General features: G+C 40.0%; 1 protein-coding gene across 2 annotated transcripts in view; it reads left to right on the top strand.

Moving 5' to 3' along the window:
- Positions 1-18,553, top strand: part of LOC139749506 (centrosomal protein of 104 kDa) — a 467,215-nt gene extending 448,662 nt beyond the window's left edge. For both annotated transcript variants that reach the window (XM_071663445.1, XM_071663446.1), the window contains 2 exons: positions 7,584-7,718; positions 12,507-18,553. In XM_071663445.1, coding sequence (XP_071519546.1) covers positions 7,584-7,718; positions 12,507-12,676 — 305 coding nt within the window. In that variant the 3' untranslated portion in view covers positions 12,677-18,553. The remainder of the gene's footprint in view (positions 1-7,583; positions 7,719-12,506) is intronic.
- Positions 18,554-18,813: the final 260 nt, after the last annotated feature.

Raw genomic sequence — 18,813 nt, 5'->3', positions numbered from 1 at the left:
CTCTGTTCAACCCTATCTATAGCCCATGCCTTGCAACCATATAACATTGTTGGAATCACTATTCCTTCAAACATACCCATTTTTGCTCTCTGAGATAACATTCTCTCCTTCCATTCTTCAGTGCTCCCAGAACCTTTGCCCCCTCCCCCACTCTGTGACTCACTTCTGCTTCCATGGTTCCATCCCCTGGTAAGTCCACTTCCTGATATCTAAAACACTTCTTTTCCTCCAATTTTTCTCCATTCAAACATACATCCCAATTAACTTGTTCCTTAACCCTACTGAACCTAAGAACCTTGCTCTTATTCACATTTACTCGCAACTTTCTCCTTTCACATGCTTTTCCAAACTCAGCCACAACCTCTGCAGTATCTCACCTAAATCAGCAACTAAAGCTGTATCATCAGCAAACAACAACTTACTCACTTCCCATGCCCTCTCATCCAACAGACTGCATACTCACCCCTCTCTCCAAAACTCTTGCATTTACCTCCCTAAACAACCCCTCCATAAACAAATTAAACAACCATGGGGACATCGCACACCCCTGCCGCAAACCAACATTCACTGGGAACCAGTCACTCTCCACTCTTCCTACTCGTAAACATGCTTTACATCCTTAGTAAAAACTTATCACTGTCTAGCAACTTACCTCCCACACCATATACTCTTAAAACCTTCAACAAAGCATCTCAGTCAACCTTTTCATATGCCTTCACCAGATTCATAAATGCTACATACAAATCTTTTATGTTTTTCTAAGTATTTCTTACATACATTCTTCAAAGCAAATACTTGATCTACACATACTTTATCACTTCTGAAACCACACTGCTCTTCCCTAATCTGATGCTCTGTACATGCCTTCACCCTCTCAATCAATACCCTCCCATATAATTTCCCAGGAATACTCAACAAACTCATGCCTCTGTAGTTTGAATACTCACTTTATCCCCTTTGCCTTTGTACAATGGCACTATACATACATTCTGCCAATCCTCAGGCACTTCACCATGATCCATACATACAATGAATATCTTTACCTAACACTCGACAACACAGTCACCCCCTTTTTTGATAAAATCCACTGCCTTACCATCCAAACCCGCCACCTTGCTGGCTTTCATCTTCCGCAAAGCTTTCACTACCTCTTCTCTCCTTACCAAATTATTCTCCTTGACCCTGTCACTTCACACACCACCCCGACCAAAACACCCTATATCTGCCACTCTATCATCAAACACATTCAACAAACCTTCAAAATACTCACTCCAGCTTCTCACTTCATCACTACCTGTTGTTACCTCCCCACTTGTTCTTTTGTCTTTTATTTATTTATTTATTTATTTTGCTTTGTCACTGTCCCCCGCGTTTGCGAGGTAGCGCAAGGAAACAGACAAAAGAAATGGCCCAACCCACCCCCATACACATGTATATACATACACGTCCACTCACGCAAATATACATACCCATACATCTCAATGTACACATATATATACACACACAGACACATACATATATACACATGCACACAATTCACACTGCCTTTATTCATTCCCATCGCCACCTCACCACACATGGAATAACATCCCCCTCCCCCCTCATGTGTGCAAGGTAGCGCTAGGAAAAGACAACAAAGGCCCCCTTCATTCACACTCAGTCTCTAGCTCTCATGTAATGGTGCCTGAAACCACAGCTCCCTTTCCACATCCAGGCCCCACAGAACTTTCCATGGTTTACCCCAGACGCTTCACATGTCCTGATTCAATCCATTGACAGCACGTCTACCCTGGTATACCACATCAATCCAATTCACTCTATTCCTTGCCTGCCTTTCACCCTCCTGCATGTTCAGGCCCTGATCACTCAAAATCTTTTTCACTCCATCTTTCCACCTCCAATTTGGTCTCCCACTTCTCCTCGTTCCCTCCACCTCCGACACATATATCCTCTTGGTCAATGTTTCGTCACTCATTCTCTCCATGTGCCCAAACCATTTCAAAACACCCTCTTCTGCTCTCTCAACCACGCTCTTTTTATTTCCACACATCTCTCTTACCCTTACATTACTTACTCGATCAAACCACCTCACACCACATATTGTCCTCACACATCTCATTTCCAGCACATCCACCCTCCTGTGCACAACTCTATCCATAGCCCACGCCTCGCAACCATACAACATCGTTGGAACCACTATTCCTTCAAACATAGCCATTTTTGCTTTCCGAGATAATGTTCTCGACTTCCACACATTCTTCAAGGCTCCCAGGATTTTCACCCCCTCCCCCACCCTATGATTCACTTCCGCTTCCATGGTTCCATCCGCTGCCAGATCCACTCCCAGATATCTAAAAAACTTTACTTCCTCCAGTTTTTCTCCATTCAAACTAACCTCCCAATTGACTCAACCCTACTGTACCTAATAACCTTGCTCTTATTCACATTTACTCTTAACTTTCTTCTTTCACACACTTTACCAAACTCAGTCGCTCTTTTGTCTTACGCAAGTTATTTACCTCCTTTCAAAACATCATTTTATTCTCCCTAAAATTTGATGATACTGTTTCACCCCAACTCTTATTTGCCCTCTTTTAACCTCTTGACCTTTCCCGTGACCTTCTGCCGCTTTCATACATCTCCCAGTCATTTGCGTTACTTCCCTGCTAGTGTCGTCCAAACGCCTCTCTTTTCTCTTTCGCTAACAACCGTACTTCTTCATCCCACCACTCACTACCCTTGTTAATCTGCCCACCTCCCACCTTTCTCATGCCACATGCATCTTTTGTGGAAGCCATCACTGCTTCCCTAAATACATGTCATTCCTCACCCACTCCCCTCATGTGATTTGCTCTCACCTTTTGCCATTCTACACTCATTCTCTCCTGGAACTCCAAGCACATTTACTCTCACCACTCTCTTCTCCCCAACATTCTCTCTTCTTTTCTTGAAACCTCTACAAATCTTCACCTTTGCCTCCTTAAGATAGTGATCAGACATCCCTCCAGCTGCCCCTCTTAGCACTTTAACATCCGAAAGTCTCTCTTTTACATGCCTATCAATTAACACGATCCAATGGTGCCCTTTGACCATCTCTCCTATTCACATACGTATACTTATGTATATCTCTTTTTAACATACTTATGTATATCTCTTTTTAAACCAGGTATTCCCAATCACCAGTCCTTTTTCAGCACACAAATCCACAAACACTTCATTTCCATTTACAACACTGAACACCCCATGTACACCAATTATACCCTCAACTGCCACATTACTCACCTTCTTATATAAATCACCCATCACTATAACCTGGTCTCATGCATAAATGATTCTTGTGAAAATTATAATCTATATAGGAATTATTGATGGGAATCTGAGACAAATTATAATGGGTGCAAATGATAGTATTATTACAATATCATTAATAACAATTGGTAGTACTGTAATTCTAATGCTCCTTTTCACCTCTGAGAAATATGAGAGAGAAAGATATACTAGTATGATGCATGATTTTAGGAGAACTATAGTGGCCACTTGTTTATTATATTGATTTTACAGGTGGAATAGGTCAAGGTATATCATCACGTGCTGGATCCCAGACAAAAAAAAAATTCATTTTCTCTCTCCATTATTGCAGAAGTACATTACATGATGGTAAAAAAAACTTTGCTAGATTATATTGTATAAAAACAATAAAAAGAACTGATTGAAAGCCATTTTGACAGTGTAATGAATATGTCGTGCAGTGGTATGTGTTATCAGTGACGAAATTGATGGGCCAAGCAGTTGGTTGTTGCAAGATTGTGGTCTTTACATATACTTTAATGTACAGTACCATGGGGAATTTGAACAGTAATTACTATGTTAAAATGTTAAAAGGTAGTTGGAGCAAGACTGGGGGCCAAGATTTTCAAAATTAATATCAATAAAAGATTTAAGCCTGTATGCCCCAAGTTCACCCATGTAAATATGATTTGAGTTCATTGAGTATGTTAGATTATGAGCAAACCACCATTAGATATATATGTTATATATCTCTGGGTTAAGGGAGAAAGAAATTTTCCCCTGTATCCCCTGCATGTTGTAGAAGGCAACCAAGAGGGATGGGAGCAGGAACAAAAGAAGGAACCATTGAGGAGTGCTTGTCCTTCTCAAAGGCTTGGGATGGGGTGTCTGATTTTGTGTGGATGAACCAAGATGAAAATAAAGGAGAGATAGGTAGCATATTTGAGGAAAGGAATGTGGATATTCTGGTTCTGAATGGAACAGAGCTCAAGGGTAAGAGGGAAGAATGGTTTTGGAATATCTTAGGAGTAAAGTCAGGGGTTGGTATGAGGGCAAGAGCTAAGGAAAGAGTAGCATTACGACTGAAGCAGTTGTGGGAATATACAAGAGTGTAAGGAAGTTATCCTAAGACTGATGCTGGTAAAAGTGAAAGTGTATTACAAGAGATCAGTAATAATTGTGCTTAAGCACCTGGCTGTAAGAAGAATGAAGAGAGACAAATGTTTTGAGAACAACTGAATTGAGTATGTCAGCAGTTTGATCAAGTATTAGTGATGGGTGATTTATATATGAGGGTGAGTAATGTGGCAGTTGAGGGTATGACTTTGGGGGCATGGGTATTTCATTGGTGTGAATGGGAACTATGAACAGCTTGTGGAGTTGTATGCTGATAAAGACTGGTGATTGGGAATATCTGGTTTAAAAAGAGGGACATACATAAGTATACGTAGGTGAGTAGAAAAGATGGTAGGAGGGCATTATTTCTTACATACTTATTGATAGGCACAAAAGAGAGACTCTTGGATGTGAATGTTCCGAGAGAGGCAGCTGGTGATATGTCCAAGTGGTTATAGTAAGGTCAAAGATTTGTATGGGTTTACGGAAGAGGAAATTATATGAGTGAGAAGCGCGTAGTAAGTGAGCTTTGTAAAGGGACTTGTGTGAAGAAATGCAAGGAGAATATGAATGGAGAATGGCAAAAGGTGGGGGTAAATGAAGTTGGGGAATGGATGAGGACTGGGAGGTATTTAGGGAAGCGGTGCTGGCATTTGCAGAAGTGTGAGCCATGTGGGAGGTGGGCAAGTGCGAAAGGCTAGTGAGTCGTGGGCTGATGACATAAATTTGCCAATGAAAGAGAAAAGAGAGGGGGTATGGGCAGTATTTACAGGGAAGTGCCAGTCATTGGAAAAAGTACATGAGAAAGTGGCATGAGGTCAGGAGAAAGGTGCAGGGGTTGAAAAAGGGGCAAATGAGAGTTGGGAGAGCAATTATGAGCAAACTATAGGGAGAATAAGAGAATGTTTTGGAAGGAGGTTAACAGTGTGAGAAAAACAAGAGATGGGGACAAATGGGAAAGTGTTAAAATGCAGTGATGAGATGAAGAGGAGCTGGAGTGAGTAATTTAAAGGATTGATGAATTTGTTTGATGTTAGGGTGGCATATGCAGTGGTGTTTCATTTGGGGAGATAAGTGAAGTAAGTCATGGAAAGTGGTTTGTTGAAAGGAGGTGAGGTGGTGAAGGCTTTGCATAAGATGAAATGTGGCAAGGTGGTTGGAGTGGATGGTACTGCAGTTGAATTTCTTATGAAAGCAGTTAAATTTCTTATGAAAGGAGGTGACTGTGTTGTTAATTGGTTGGTTAGAATTTTCATTGTATGTATGGATCATGGGCAGATGCTTGGAGATTGGCATAATGCATATATAGTGCCATTGTATAAAGGCAAGATGACTGCTCAAATTATGAATATATGTGTTTTGAGGTTACCAGGTAAGTTGGATGGGAAAGTAGTGAATGAGAGTGTGAAGCCATGTAGAGGGCATCAGACTGGGTAGGAACATGGTGGTTTCAGGAGTGGTAAATGATGTATGAAGCAGGTGTTTAGAAAATGTGTGAGAAATACTTAAGAGAAATAGAAGGATTTGTGTGGTATTTATGGATCTGGAGAAAGTATATGATACAGTAGATAGAGGTGCTCTGTGGAGGGTGTTATGAATATATGGTGTTGAGAGGAAAGCTTTATGAAGCAATGAGTTTTTTCATGTGTTAGTTGTGTGTGTGTGAGTAGGTAGAGAGGAGGGTGAGTGGTTCCAGTTGAAGGGATGTGTGATATCACCATGGCTGTTTAACTTGTTTGTGGATTGGATGTTGAGATTGGTAAATACAAGGGTCTTGGAAAGAGGGATGATTGTGCAGTCTGTAGGGGATAAAGGGGGGGTCTGGGAAGTTAGTCAGTTGTTGTTTCCTGATAACACAACACTGGTGGTAGATTTAAGTAAAAAACTGCAAAAGTTGGTGTCTTAGTTTGGGAGAGTGCATGAAAGGAGGAAGTTGAGAGTAGATGTGAACACAGGCAAGGTAATTAAAATGGACAGGTTACTTGGATTGACTTTGAATGGAGAAATTATGGAGGAAATGCAGTGTTTTAGGTACATGGGAATGGACATGGCAGAAAATTCAACCATGGAAATAGGCCATAGGGTGAGTAAGTAAAAGTTCTGAGAACTTTTAGAAATGTGTGAAAAGGGAGGTTGTTAACAGGAAGGGCAAAAATAGTTATGTTTGAAAGTATAGTAGTACCACCAATGTTGCATAGATGCAAGACATTGGCTACAGATGAGAATGTGCAAAAGACGGTGGAAGTGTTGGAAATGTTTGAGGACAATTTGTGGTGTGAGGAGGGCTGATTGAATAAGCAACGAAAGGGAAAGAGAGAGGTGTGATGAGAAGAGTATGGTTGAATGCGCTGAAGAGAGTGTTCTGATGTGGTTTGGATATATGGGGAGAATAAGTGAGGAGAGGTTGACAGATAGGATATTTGTGTCTGAAGTGGAGGGGTCAAGAAGAGGGAGACCAGCCTGGACAAATAGGATATTTGTGTCTAAAGTGGAGGGGACAAGAAGAGGAAGACCAGCTTGGAGAAGGAGAGAATGGAGTGAAAAAAATTTTGAATGACCAGGGCCTGAAAACACAGGAAGATGAAAGGCATGCATTGGATACAGTGAATTAGAACAGTCTACATTGGACAACATGATGTCAGTGGACTGAACTAGGGTATATAAAGCTGCCTTGAGAAATTGTGGAATGGTGTGTGGTGCCTGGTTGTGGATAGGGGGCTGTGGTTTCAGGGCATTACACATGACATCTAGAGAATGAATACAAGTGAATGAGGCATTTTCTTTAGCTGTTCCATTAATATGGAAAACAGCAAACAGTTATGAAAGAATGAAAAGAAAAAATGTATAATCATCAGTAGTTTTAACTTATTGCAAGTTACACTTCTCTGTGAATCTAGCTTCCTATCATTCATTGTTTTGACTTGCCCTTCAGTAAATCTGATGCATCTAATATTTTATTGATACATTCTTTTTTTAATACTTTTTTACTGTTTTCCATGTCATGTAAATGCTCATCCACAATCAGATTTACTGTTTACCATATAAATCTAACTGCTTACCACCTTATGTTCTAATGACTCCTCTTGACCTCTCTTCCTCATTACTAATCATTATCATTATCTGTCATGTAAGTCTAACATAACTATTACCATTGTCTTAAATTAGTTCCTGCTCAACAGCTTGCAAGCCTGAGCCCATCGCTAACCACTGTCCATTGTGTCATGAGAACATTGCTCCCTGGGATGATGGTTGGAGGCAGCACCTCATGCCAAGCCTCAGTGCTTGTCCGAACAACCCTAGAGCATGGCAACAAGGTTTGATCTATTGCTGAAACAGATTTTATGATATTGCATATTTAGATTGCTTTTGTATAATTTTCAATCCTTAAAGATTCTCATCCAGGGATGTGTAAAACTGATTTATGAGCCAATTTGGACAAGCTAATGAGACATAAAGTAACAGTGGGTGAATGCTTTGTATGAAAGAGATGATAAAGTCTGAAGCAAAGCAAATATTATATATTTTAAAGGATTACATGAAAAAGAAAAAACGAAAAAAAGGTTATGGGAATTTTATTGCCAACATGGTTCTGCTTCCTTCTGGGGAAGGAATTGTTGTAATAATTTTATTAAAGATAGTAATACCTGAATAAAAGATTTTGCCACTAGGATAGAAATGCCCTAATGCATTTGTACACTGCCTCATGACCTTCCTCATGACCTTGTTCAGTGCTGACATCACTGGCAGGGGACAAAGGTCAAGAAGTGTGGTGACTTTGTGTATATTTGTGAGTATTATACGGTGCTAATTAAATTTCATTTGATTTAAAAGATAAGCGGAAGTTATGGACATATGTAATAACCTTAGCAAATGTGGTAGTTTTGTGATTCACTCCAAGTTGCTTTACAGCTTCAAACATAAAGCATATAACAATATGCAATATTGATCTTTACTATTGAATGCAGAAAATAAATTGGCATATGTATATTGATGAGAGAAAAAAAATTATGTTCCTTGGATAAATGTACATCAGTAGTGCATTATTAATTGGACATCAATTGTGCAGTATTAAGAAGGAAGGTATATGTGTGGGTCTGGATGTTTATTTATGTGTATGTAGTTATCTAGTACTGTATGGGAGTACTACATATAAGGGGCCCCAACTCTTGAACCTTTTTTACTATTGTAAAACTTCTTGAATTTGTGTGTGATGTCCACATTAATTTTATTTTTTAGTTATTTTCAATCTTTTATCCACAACTGTTATAACATTAAAGTACTTCACATCTTTCTTAACAAGTTTCTTGCTCACTTTTTTTGTTATATCCTTTGGTTGTCTTCTGCAAATCTCAAAGAACTGTTCTTTATCCACATCATCATTCTTCTTTAGAAACTTAAAAGCTGTGATCAGGTAACCTCTTACTCTTTTCTCCTCCAAGATTTGGCAACTTTAAGGATTCTAGCCTTTCCTTGTAACTTGGCTCACTCAATTACAGTACCATTTCTGTTGCCCTCCTCTGGACCTTGTTTTAGCTTTTGTGCCCCTTTAGGATCAGTGACCAAACTTGAAAAGCATTTTCTAATTTTGACCTTATGTAGGACATGAACACCTTGTTAGATATTGCATGATGTATGTACTTGAAAGCTTTTCTAGTATTTGCCAGCAGACATTTTGTCTCATACTATTTTCAAATTTTGGGCCTCTGGCAACAGGGTAGGGATGTTGGCCCCTTCTCTTAGTCCTTCTCAGACAGGGAATCCTGAATCTATTTCCTTCTAAATGTTAATCATATTGAAGCCACCTCATATTCCATCCTCATTATTGTACTTTTGCTAGGGTGGAATTTCATCAAGCTTGTATCATATCAACTTTGGAGTCTGTTTAGGTTCTCTTTAAAGTTGCTGAAGTCTGTTTAGGTTACTTTGTAAGTTGCTTCAATCCTCTGTGCTTTTCATTTTCACAGGTAGAAATCCACACCTTAGATTCTCGCAAGTCATTTACTTACATTAAAAAGAGAACCAGTTCTGGAACAGAACCTGTTAGCACACCTCTAATGACCTCCATCCATATGGAGAAGGCTTCTCTGACATGTGACCTTTTGCTCCCCTCCTCCAAAATAAACTTTGATCCTTCAGAGGAGTCTTCCCATTATTTCTGCCCAGTGATCCAGCTTCTTAAATAACCTCCCATGCAGTACAGTGTTGAATGCTTTCTGGTAGTCCAGATACAAACAACTCACCCTTCCTTTTTTTTCAGAGACTTAGCTTACCTTATCATGAAATCTAAAAGGTTCATCATACAACCTGCTTTCCTTGAAAACATGTTGCCTTTTCAATAATTTCTCCTCAGTAGACAGACAGTTTGCTTTTCACAACTCTCTTATTGTGTTTCTTCAGCAATATATTAGGCTTAATTCTGATGTAGATCTTATTCACATACACATTCTTGAGGTTTATATCCCCCTAGTTAATGATCACACCAAGGCCTTCTTTCACTGTATCCCATCCTCATCACCTTGCATTTGCTTGGCTAGAATCTCATTAGCCATTTATATGACCATCTATAGAGTCTGTCCAGGTCTCTTTGTAAGCTGATGCAATCATCACTCTTCTTTATTTCCCTTATGTTCTTGGTATTATCTGCAAACATGTTTAGTGATTCCACACCATCAGGCAAGTCATTTGTTTACATCAAGAATAGCAGTAGGCCCAAGACTAAGCCTTGTGGCATGCTACTTGTAACCCCAGCCCACATCAAGAATGTACCTCTTACCTGTGTTCTTTTTTTCCTTCCATTAGGATAGTCTTCTATATAGTGATGGAGCCCACCCATTATTCCTGCCTGTTCTCGTTACATTTTAATCAACCTCAAAGAGGAACAGTGTCAAAAGCTTTCTGGTATTCCAAGAAAATACTGTGTACCCATCCCTCTCTTTGATCAATATGGAGCTCACCCTGTCATAGAAGTTTATAAACTTGCTTAAGTATGAACTTCTTTCCCTAAGACCATGTTGTTTCCTCGTTAGCAAGTTTCTCTTTGCAAGTAACCTTTCCTTTGCTTCAGTTATCTTTTTCACTGTTTTACAAACTACATCGTTAGTGAGATTGGCCTGTAGTTCAGTGCCATTTCCTAATCCCCTTCTTTAGATATCAAGAAAACATTTGCCGTCTTCCACATCTTTGGAACTATACCTTTCACTAATGATGCACTGAACAACATATCTAATGGTATAGCACATGCCTTACACTTTCAGTACATATGGGGAGACTTCATCATATCCCTGGGCTTTATATGGGTAAAGTTGTTTTAATAGCCTGATTTTCATTTCTGTTGATTATGTCTCAAGACTTCCCCCTCCCATATTGGTAGTGCTAGTGCATTGGTGTTCTCCACAGTGAGAACACTTTTGAACACATCATTCAGCTCTTAACATATTTTCTCATAACCTTCAAGAATCCTTCCCAAGTCCCTTACCCTGGTTAGTGCTCTTTTACTGAGAGTTTGTTCTTGATTAACTCATGTCAAAGTTGTAGATTGTCATTTGCTTATTTTAAAATCTCTCAGCTCCTCTTTCCTTGCTTTTTAATATTCATTCCTTGCTGTCCTGTATCTCTCATATATCTGCTGGCTGGTGGCAGTGTTATATATATCTTTTCCACAATACATCCCTGAGCTCTCTCGCTTTGTGACATATCTTGTTGAGCCATACCTCTCTCCACTTTGATCCTCCTCCTGGTCATCAGAGTTACCCATGTTCTGACCCCTTCTATTTGGTTTTCACAGAATCTTCTGTAGCACTGATTCATACTTTTTATTATAGATCTCCCTCTCCCTGTCAGCACTTTGAGAGAACTTGATCACTTCCAGATAGTTGCCATGGCTGTCCCCACTCTGATCCCCTCTTGCATCCTCTACCAACACATATTAAAAAACAAACACTACATGATCACTCTTTCTAGCAGGAGCATCAAAAGTTCATATGTACTATTTTGTGCTGCAGTGTGTAAAAGCAAGGTCAAGCATGAATAGCTCATCATTCCCTAGTTCTCGTATGCTCTGTTACATGTTCATGTAAGTTCTCCTAACCCACTTCCCTGTGCTTGTTATTGTGCATACTGTACCTTTTTCCTCCTTCAATCGTACATTCTGAATTTGCCCAGAATATCCCATATTTTTTCCCCACTATGGATGTGATAGAATCGATATTAATGGTATGTAAGGATCTCCACCAGAGGACTTACCACACTCATACTCCATTTAATGGTCAAATTAGTGAAGAATTCACCATGAATCTACAAGCCCCTTCAACAAATTTTAGGTTTGATCTTATGAAATTTAGGTGATAAACTACAGCATGAGTTATGCTCTTGACACCAACTAGAATTCCACCACTGCTCTTTACCATTAGGCCTGCTTGTGTCTGCATGTCTGCTTCTGTTGGTGAATACTCTTTTCAACTTTTCTACTCATGATATTTTCATAAAGTACATTTATTTATACATTTATCAGTAAGTTTAATTAGGTGAATTATGTATGAATTCACCTCATATGAATGTTATGGACAAGCAATAAAATGGTTCCAGGAGTACATGGGCCTGAGATTCAGAAATGTATCCCTATCTCTTACATGTCACAATTGGTTTACTTGGAGTGAAATCACTAAGTGGAAGCTTTGTCTGGAAAGGTGTAATGCTAAGAGGTACCCAGCAAAGGCTACATTAATTAGTGTGATATCCCAGATACAAACCTACAGATAATCAAATTTTCCATATTCAGGAAATGTGTGGCATTTATTTTAGCACAAATAAACAAAACTGATGTGAAAACATTTATTTCAGTACACCTAAACAAATCCATTTTGTGTAAACCAGCATTAGATGAGGATACACTGTATATCTATTCATATTCAAAATATTCTTATATCAAGGCTTAACCCTTAAAATAAACTGATTCCCTGATTTACTCTTCACATATATTGAAATTCCATTATATTTTGATGAAAGCAAAGAGCTATTCTAGAAAATTTCACAATTTAAAGTTTCTAGAAAACTTTTCATGCAGTGTTTTATATTAGCAGACTTTTATCTTTATATCTTTACAGCTTCCAAGAAAGCAAGTGAGAAGACTCCATCAGTATCACCAGCTGGAGCTGTAGGTGGTGGGGGAAGCAGTTCTTCTGGAGGAAGTGTAGGGGCAGCAGGAGGGAAAACCAGAATACCAGGATCAGCCACACCAGGTACACCAAGAAAAAATCTCACCAGACGAAGGTAGATGAAGATTGATTCAGAATGGCAGCATTGGGGAGACTAAGCTTGGGGTAGAAAATATGGGGCAAAGAACCAGCATGGGAATTGCAGATTAGCTTAAGGGTGTAAAAGTAAAATTGACATGAGCATACCCATGCTTTGAGAGTTGAAGTTTTGAACTTGTTAAATATGACCATTATTTTTTATACGGATTATTTCACAAAAAAATCCTGTAAATGTAAAATTCCAATGGAATTGAATGTTAGTATATACTGTAATTTCAATAGCATTAATTTCCATGCTGCATTTATTAGATTACAAAAGTACTCCACATTGGATTATAATTCTTTTACTTAAAGTTGGTGAGCCCCTTAATTCATTCCATTCATGCTAGCTACAAATATCAAAGACTTTAGTCTGAAAGTGACCACTTGGTCATTCTGAGCAAGAAAATAAGTATTTTCTTTCATATGTAACAAAACTCTCAAAGACTTGTGTTTCATTATTCCCAACAGTGTTTTCTGAATGGCTTGTGGTTAGAAAAAAATACATACAGTATATTTCAGTATAGCATGTATGGATGGATTTGGGTATGGTTCACAAAAGTATCATAATATGAGCCATATGGTCCTGTATAATAGACAACTATGCATAGATTCTGATTTATATAGGACCAGCATATAATGAGCATGATTTATACAATTGTCTTTTAGTCTTTTTGTACTAGATACTATAAAACTAATCATAAGATCTTTGTCAAAATTTGAAGCATACAGGAAGTTGAAACTTCTTGAAGTTAACATTTTGTGGTTTACATAAAATGTAAATGCTACTGTTAGTGTTTTACTTGTGAGTGTTAGCAGTGAAACCCTTACACATCATTGCCTGCTTGTTCACAAGCTGGTATCACAATGTTCAAATTTCCTAACAGATCCGATCTTGATGACTGACTGCGCATTAATGAGTGCTAGGTCTATTTTTGTTTTGTTATGGAAGATAAGGAAGATTTTAGCAGTAGATGTATAGTCATATAATCCACTACATATGATTGGAATTTCTTTCTTGTAGTATCAGTATAGGCACGATGACCTGTTAGTAATTACATTCCATGCCAAATCTCACTCCAGGTTGTGAATTGTTGCTTGCCATTAGAGCATGCAGGTGGCTAGATGCTGATGCTGTTTGGATAAAAGCACACACATACATACACATTCTAAAACACACTCAAACACTCACACACGTAGATACAAAATGCAATCAGACAAATGCACAGGACAGATATAGACAACCACAATCACTCACATAGTTGAGCACATAGACACATGAATACATAAACATAAAGAATGAGGGTGAGAGTACCTACATTTATGTACCTCTGACAAGATTTTGACATTATCACTTGGCACTCCCGACAAATCTTGCTCATGCAACAATACTCTTGCTCTGTGCCACCATGATCACTGCATATTTGTCATTCCTTGGTTCACCTGGAAGTGGTCCTAAGCAATCATCCCATTTTATTTTAAAGGCTTCAGTTGTCTCTTATTTCCTTAAGTGGGATATTTAATGTTGATTTCCACTTTCTGTAAGGGCACCCATAAATTTTAATCCATTTTTTGGTGTATTCTAAGTGATGATTGCAGATGTAGTGTCTCTGTTTCTGCCATGTTGCAATGTCTTTACGAGGCCAACATAGCCAAATGTTGGGGGTTGTCCTTGGATAGTAAAAGGCACTGGAAAAAATACTATATGCACCAAAACTACAGCTCCCTTTCCACATCCAGGCCCTACAAAACTTTCCATGGTTTACCACAGACGCTTCGCATGCCCTGATTCAATCCATTGACAGCACGTTGACCCCAGTATACCACATCGTTCCATTCACTCTATTCCTTGCATGTCTTTCACCCTCCTGCATGTTCAGGCCCCGATTGCTCAAAACCCTTTTCACTCCCTCCTTCCACCTCCAGTTTGGTCTCCCACTTCTCCTGGTTCCCTCCACCTCTGACACATATATCCTCTTTGTCAACCTTTCTTGACTCACTCTCTTCTGCTCTCTCAACCCCACTCTTTTTATTTCCACACATCTCTCTTATCCTTTCATTACTTACTCGATCTAACCATCTCACACCACGTATTGTCCTCAAACATTTCATTCCCAACACATCCACCATCCTCCACACAACCCTATCCATAGCCTATGCCTCACAACCATATAACATTGTTGGAACCACTATTCCTTCAAATATACCCATTTTGCTCTCCGAGATAACGTTCTCGCCTTCCACACATTCTTCAATGCTTCCAGAAACCTCACCCTCTCCCCTACCCTGTGACTCACTTCCGCTTCCATGGTTCCCTCCGCTGCTAACTCCACTCCCAGATATCTAATTCACTTCACTTCCTCCAGTTTTTCTTCATTCAAACTTTTTTTTTTTTCGCTGTCTCCCGCATTTGCGAGGTAGCGCAAGGAAACAGACGAAAGAAATGGCCCAACCCACCCCCATACACATGTATATACATACGTCCACACACGCAAATATACATACCTACACAGCTTTCCATGGTTTACCCCAGACGCTTCACATGCCCTGATTCAATCCACTGACAGCACGTCAACCCCGGTATACCACATCGATCCAATTTACTCTATTCCTTGCCCTCCTTTCACCCTCCTGCATGTTCAGGCCCCGATCACACAAAATCTTTTTCACTCCATCTTTCCACCTCCAATTTGGTCTCCCACTTCTCCTCGTTCCCTCCACCTCCGACACATATATCCTCTTGGTCAATCTTTCCTCACTCATTCTCTCCATGTGCCCAAACCATTTCAAAACACCCTCTTCTGCTCTCTCAACCACGCTCTTTTTATTTCCACACATCTCTCTTACCCTTACGTTACTTACTCGATCAAACCACCTCACACCACACATTGTCCTCAAACATCTCATTTCCAGCACATCAATCCTCCTGCACACAACTCTATCCATATCCCACGCCTCGCAAGCATACAACATTGTTGGAACCACTATTCCTTCAAACATACCCATTTTTGCTTTCCGAGATAATGTTCTCGACTTCCACACATTCTTCAAGGCTCCCAGAATTTTCGCCCCCTCCCCCACCCTATGATCCACTTCCGCTTCCTTGGTTCCATCCGCTGCCAGATCCACTCCCAGATATCTAAAACACTTTACTTCCTCCAGTTTTTCTCCGTTCAAACTTACCTCCCAGTTGACTTGACCCTCAACTCTACTGTACCTAATTACCTTGCTCTTATTCACATTTACTCTTAAGTTTCTTCTTTCACACACTTTCCCAAACTCAGTCACCAGCTTCTGCAGTTTCTCACATGAATCAGCCACCAGCACTGTATCATCAGCGAACAACAACTGACTCACTTCCCAAGCTCTCTCATCCCCAACAGACTTCATACTTGCCCCTCTTTCCAAAACCCTTGCATTCACCTCCCTAACAACCCCATCCATAAACAAATTAAGCAACCATGGAGACATCACACACCCCTGCCGCAAACCTACATTCACTGAGAACCAATCACTTTCCTCTCTTCCTACACGTACACATGCCTTACATCCTCGATAAAAACTTTTTACTGCTTCTAACAACTTGCTTCCCACACCATATATTCTTAATACCTTCCACAGAGCATCTCTATCAACTCAAACTTACCGCCCAATTTACTTGTCCCTCAATCCTACTGAACCTAATAACCTTCCTCTTATTCACATTTACTCTCAGCTTTCTTCTTTCACACACATAATATATGTGGCAGTTCAGGGTGTAATTGGTGTACATGGGGTATTCAGTGTTGTAAATGGAAATGGTGAAGAGCTTGCAGATTCGTGTGATGAAAAAGGACTAGTGATTGGGAATACCTGGTTTAAAAAGAGAGATATACATAAGTATACGTATGTAAGTAGGAGAGATGGCCAGAGAGCGTTACGGGCTTATGTGTTAATTGATAGGCGCACAAAAGAGACTTTTGGATGTTAATGTGCTGAGAGAGGCAACTGGGGGAATGTCTGACCATTATCTCGAGTAGGCGAAAGTATAGATATATAGACATTTTCAGAAAAGAAGAGAATGTTGTGGTGAAGAGAGTAGAGAGAGTAAGTGAGCTTGGAAATGAGACTTGTGTGAGGAGGTACCAGCACAGATTGAGTGCAGAATGGAAAAAGGTAAGAGCAAATGACGTAAGGGGAGTTGGGGAGGAATGGAATGTATTTAGGGAAGCAGCGATGGCTTGCACAAAAGATGTTTGTGGCATGTGAAACGTGGGAGGTGGGCTAATTAGAAAGGGTAATGAGTGGTGGGATGAAGAAGTAAGATTGTTAGTGAAAGAGAAAAGAGCGGCATATGGACAATTATTGCAGGGAAATAATGCAAATGACAGAGAGATGTATAAAAGAAAGAGGCAAGAGATCAAGAGAAGGGTGCCAGAGGTGGAAAAGAGGGCAAATGAGAGTTGGGGTGAGAGAGCATCAGTAAATTTTAGGGATAATAAAAAGATGTTTTGGAAGGAGGTAAATTAATTGCATAAGGCAAGAGAACAAATGGGAACATTGGTGAAGGGGGTAAATGGGGAGATAATAATATGAAGTAGTGAAGTGAAAGGGAGATGGAGTGAGTATTTTGAAGGTTTATTGAATGTGTGTGATGATAGAGTGGCAGATATAGGGTGTTTTGGTCGAGGTGGTGTGCGAAGGGAGAGGGTCAGGGAGAATGATTAGGTAAACAGAGAAGAGGTAGTGAAAGCTTTGCAGAAGATGAAAGCCAGCAAGGCGGCGGGTTTGGATGGTATTGTTGTGGAATTTATTAAAAGGTGGGTGACTGTTTTGTTGACTGGTTGGTGAGGATATTCAGTGTATGTATGGTTCATGGTGAAGTGCATGAGGATAGGTGGAATGCATGTATAGTACCATTTTACAAAGGCAAAGGGGATAAAGGTGAGTGTTCAAATTATAGAGGTATAAGTTTGTTGAGTATTCCCGGGAAATTATATGGGAGGGTATTGATTGAGAGGGTCAAGGCATGTACAGAGCACCAGATTGGGGAGGAGCAATGTGGTTTCAGAAGTGGTAGAGGATGTGTGTATCAGGTGTTTGCTTTGAAGAATGTATGTGAGAAATACTTAGAAAAGCAGATGGATTTGTATGCAGCATTTATGGATCTGGAGAAGGCTTATGTGAAAGTTATTAAGAGTATATGGTGTGGGACGTAAGTTGCTAGAAGCAGTGAAAAGTTTTATCGAGGATGTAAGGCATGTGTACGTGTAGGAAGAGAGGAAAGTGATTGGTCCTCAGTGAATGTAGGTTTGCGGCAGGGGTGCATGATGTCTCCATGGTTGTTTAATTTGTTTATGGATGGGGTTGTTAGGGAGGTGAATGCAAGACTTTTGGAAAGAGGGGCAAGTATGCAGTCTGTTATGGATGAGAGGGCTTGGGAAGTGAGTCATTTGTTGTTCGATGATGTTACAACGCTGGTGGTTGATTAGGGTGAGAAACTTCTGAAGTTGGTGACTGAGTTTGGTAAAGTGTGTGAAAGAAGAAAGCTGAGAGTAAATTTGAAAAAGAGCAAGGTTATTAGGTTCATTAGGGTTGAGGCACAAGTGAGTTGGGAGGTAAGTTTGAATGGAGAAAAACTGGAGAAAGTGAAGTGTTTTAGATATCTGGGAGTGGATTTGGCAGTGGATGGAACCATGGAAGCGGAAGTGAGTCACAGGGTGGGGCAGGGGGCAAAGGCTGTGGGAGCGTTGAAGAATGTGTGGAATGCGAGACTGTTATCTCGGAGAGCAAAAATGGGTATGTTTTAAGGAATAGTGGTTCCAACAATGTTATATGGTTGTGAGGCATGGGCGATAGATAGGGTTGTGCGGAGGAGGGTGGATGTGGTGGAAATGAGGTGTTTGAGGACAATATGTGGAAAGAGGGGCAAGTATGCAGTCTGTTATGGATGAGAGGGCTTGGGAAGTGAGTCATTTGTTGTTCGATGATGTTACAACGCTGGTGGTTGATTAGGGTGAGAAACTTCTGAAGTTGGTGACTGAGTTTGGTAAAGTGTGTGAAAGAAGAAAGCTGAGAGTAAATTTGAAAAAGAGCAAGGTTATTAGGTTCATTAGGGTTGAGGCACAAGTGAGTTGGG

This window comes from Panulirus ornatus, chromosome 7 (assembly GCF_036320965.1).
Source record: "Panulirus ornatus isolate Po-2019 chromosome 7, ASM3632096v1, whole genome shotgun sequence".
Lineage (NCBI taxonomy): Eukaryota > Metazoa > Arthropoda > Malacostraca > Decapoda > Palinuridae > Panulirus > Panulirus ornatus.
The sequence above is the reverse complement of the archived record's forward strand: the minus strand, read 5'-3'. Positions and strand labels throughout refer to the sequence as shown.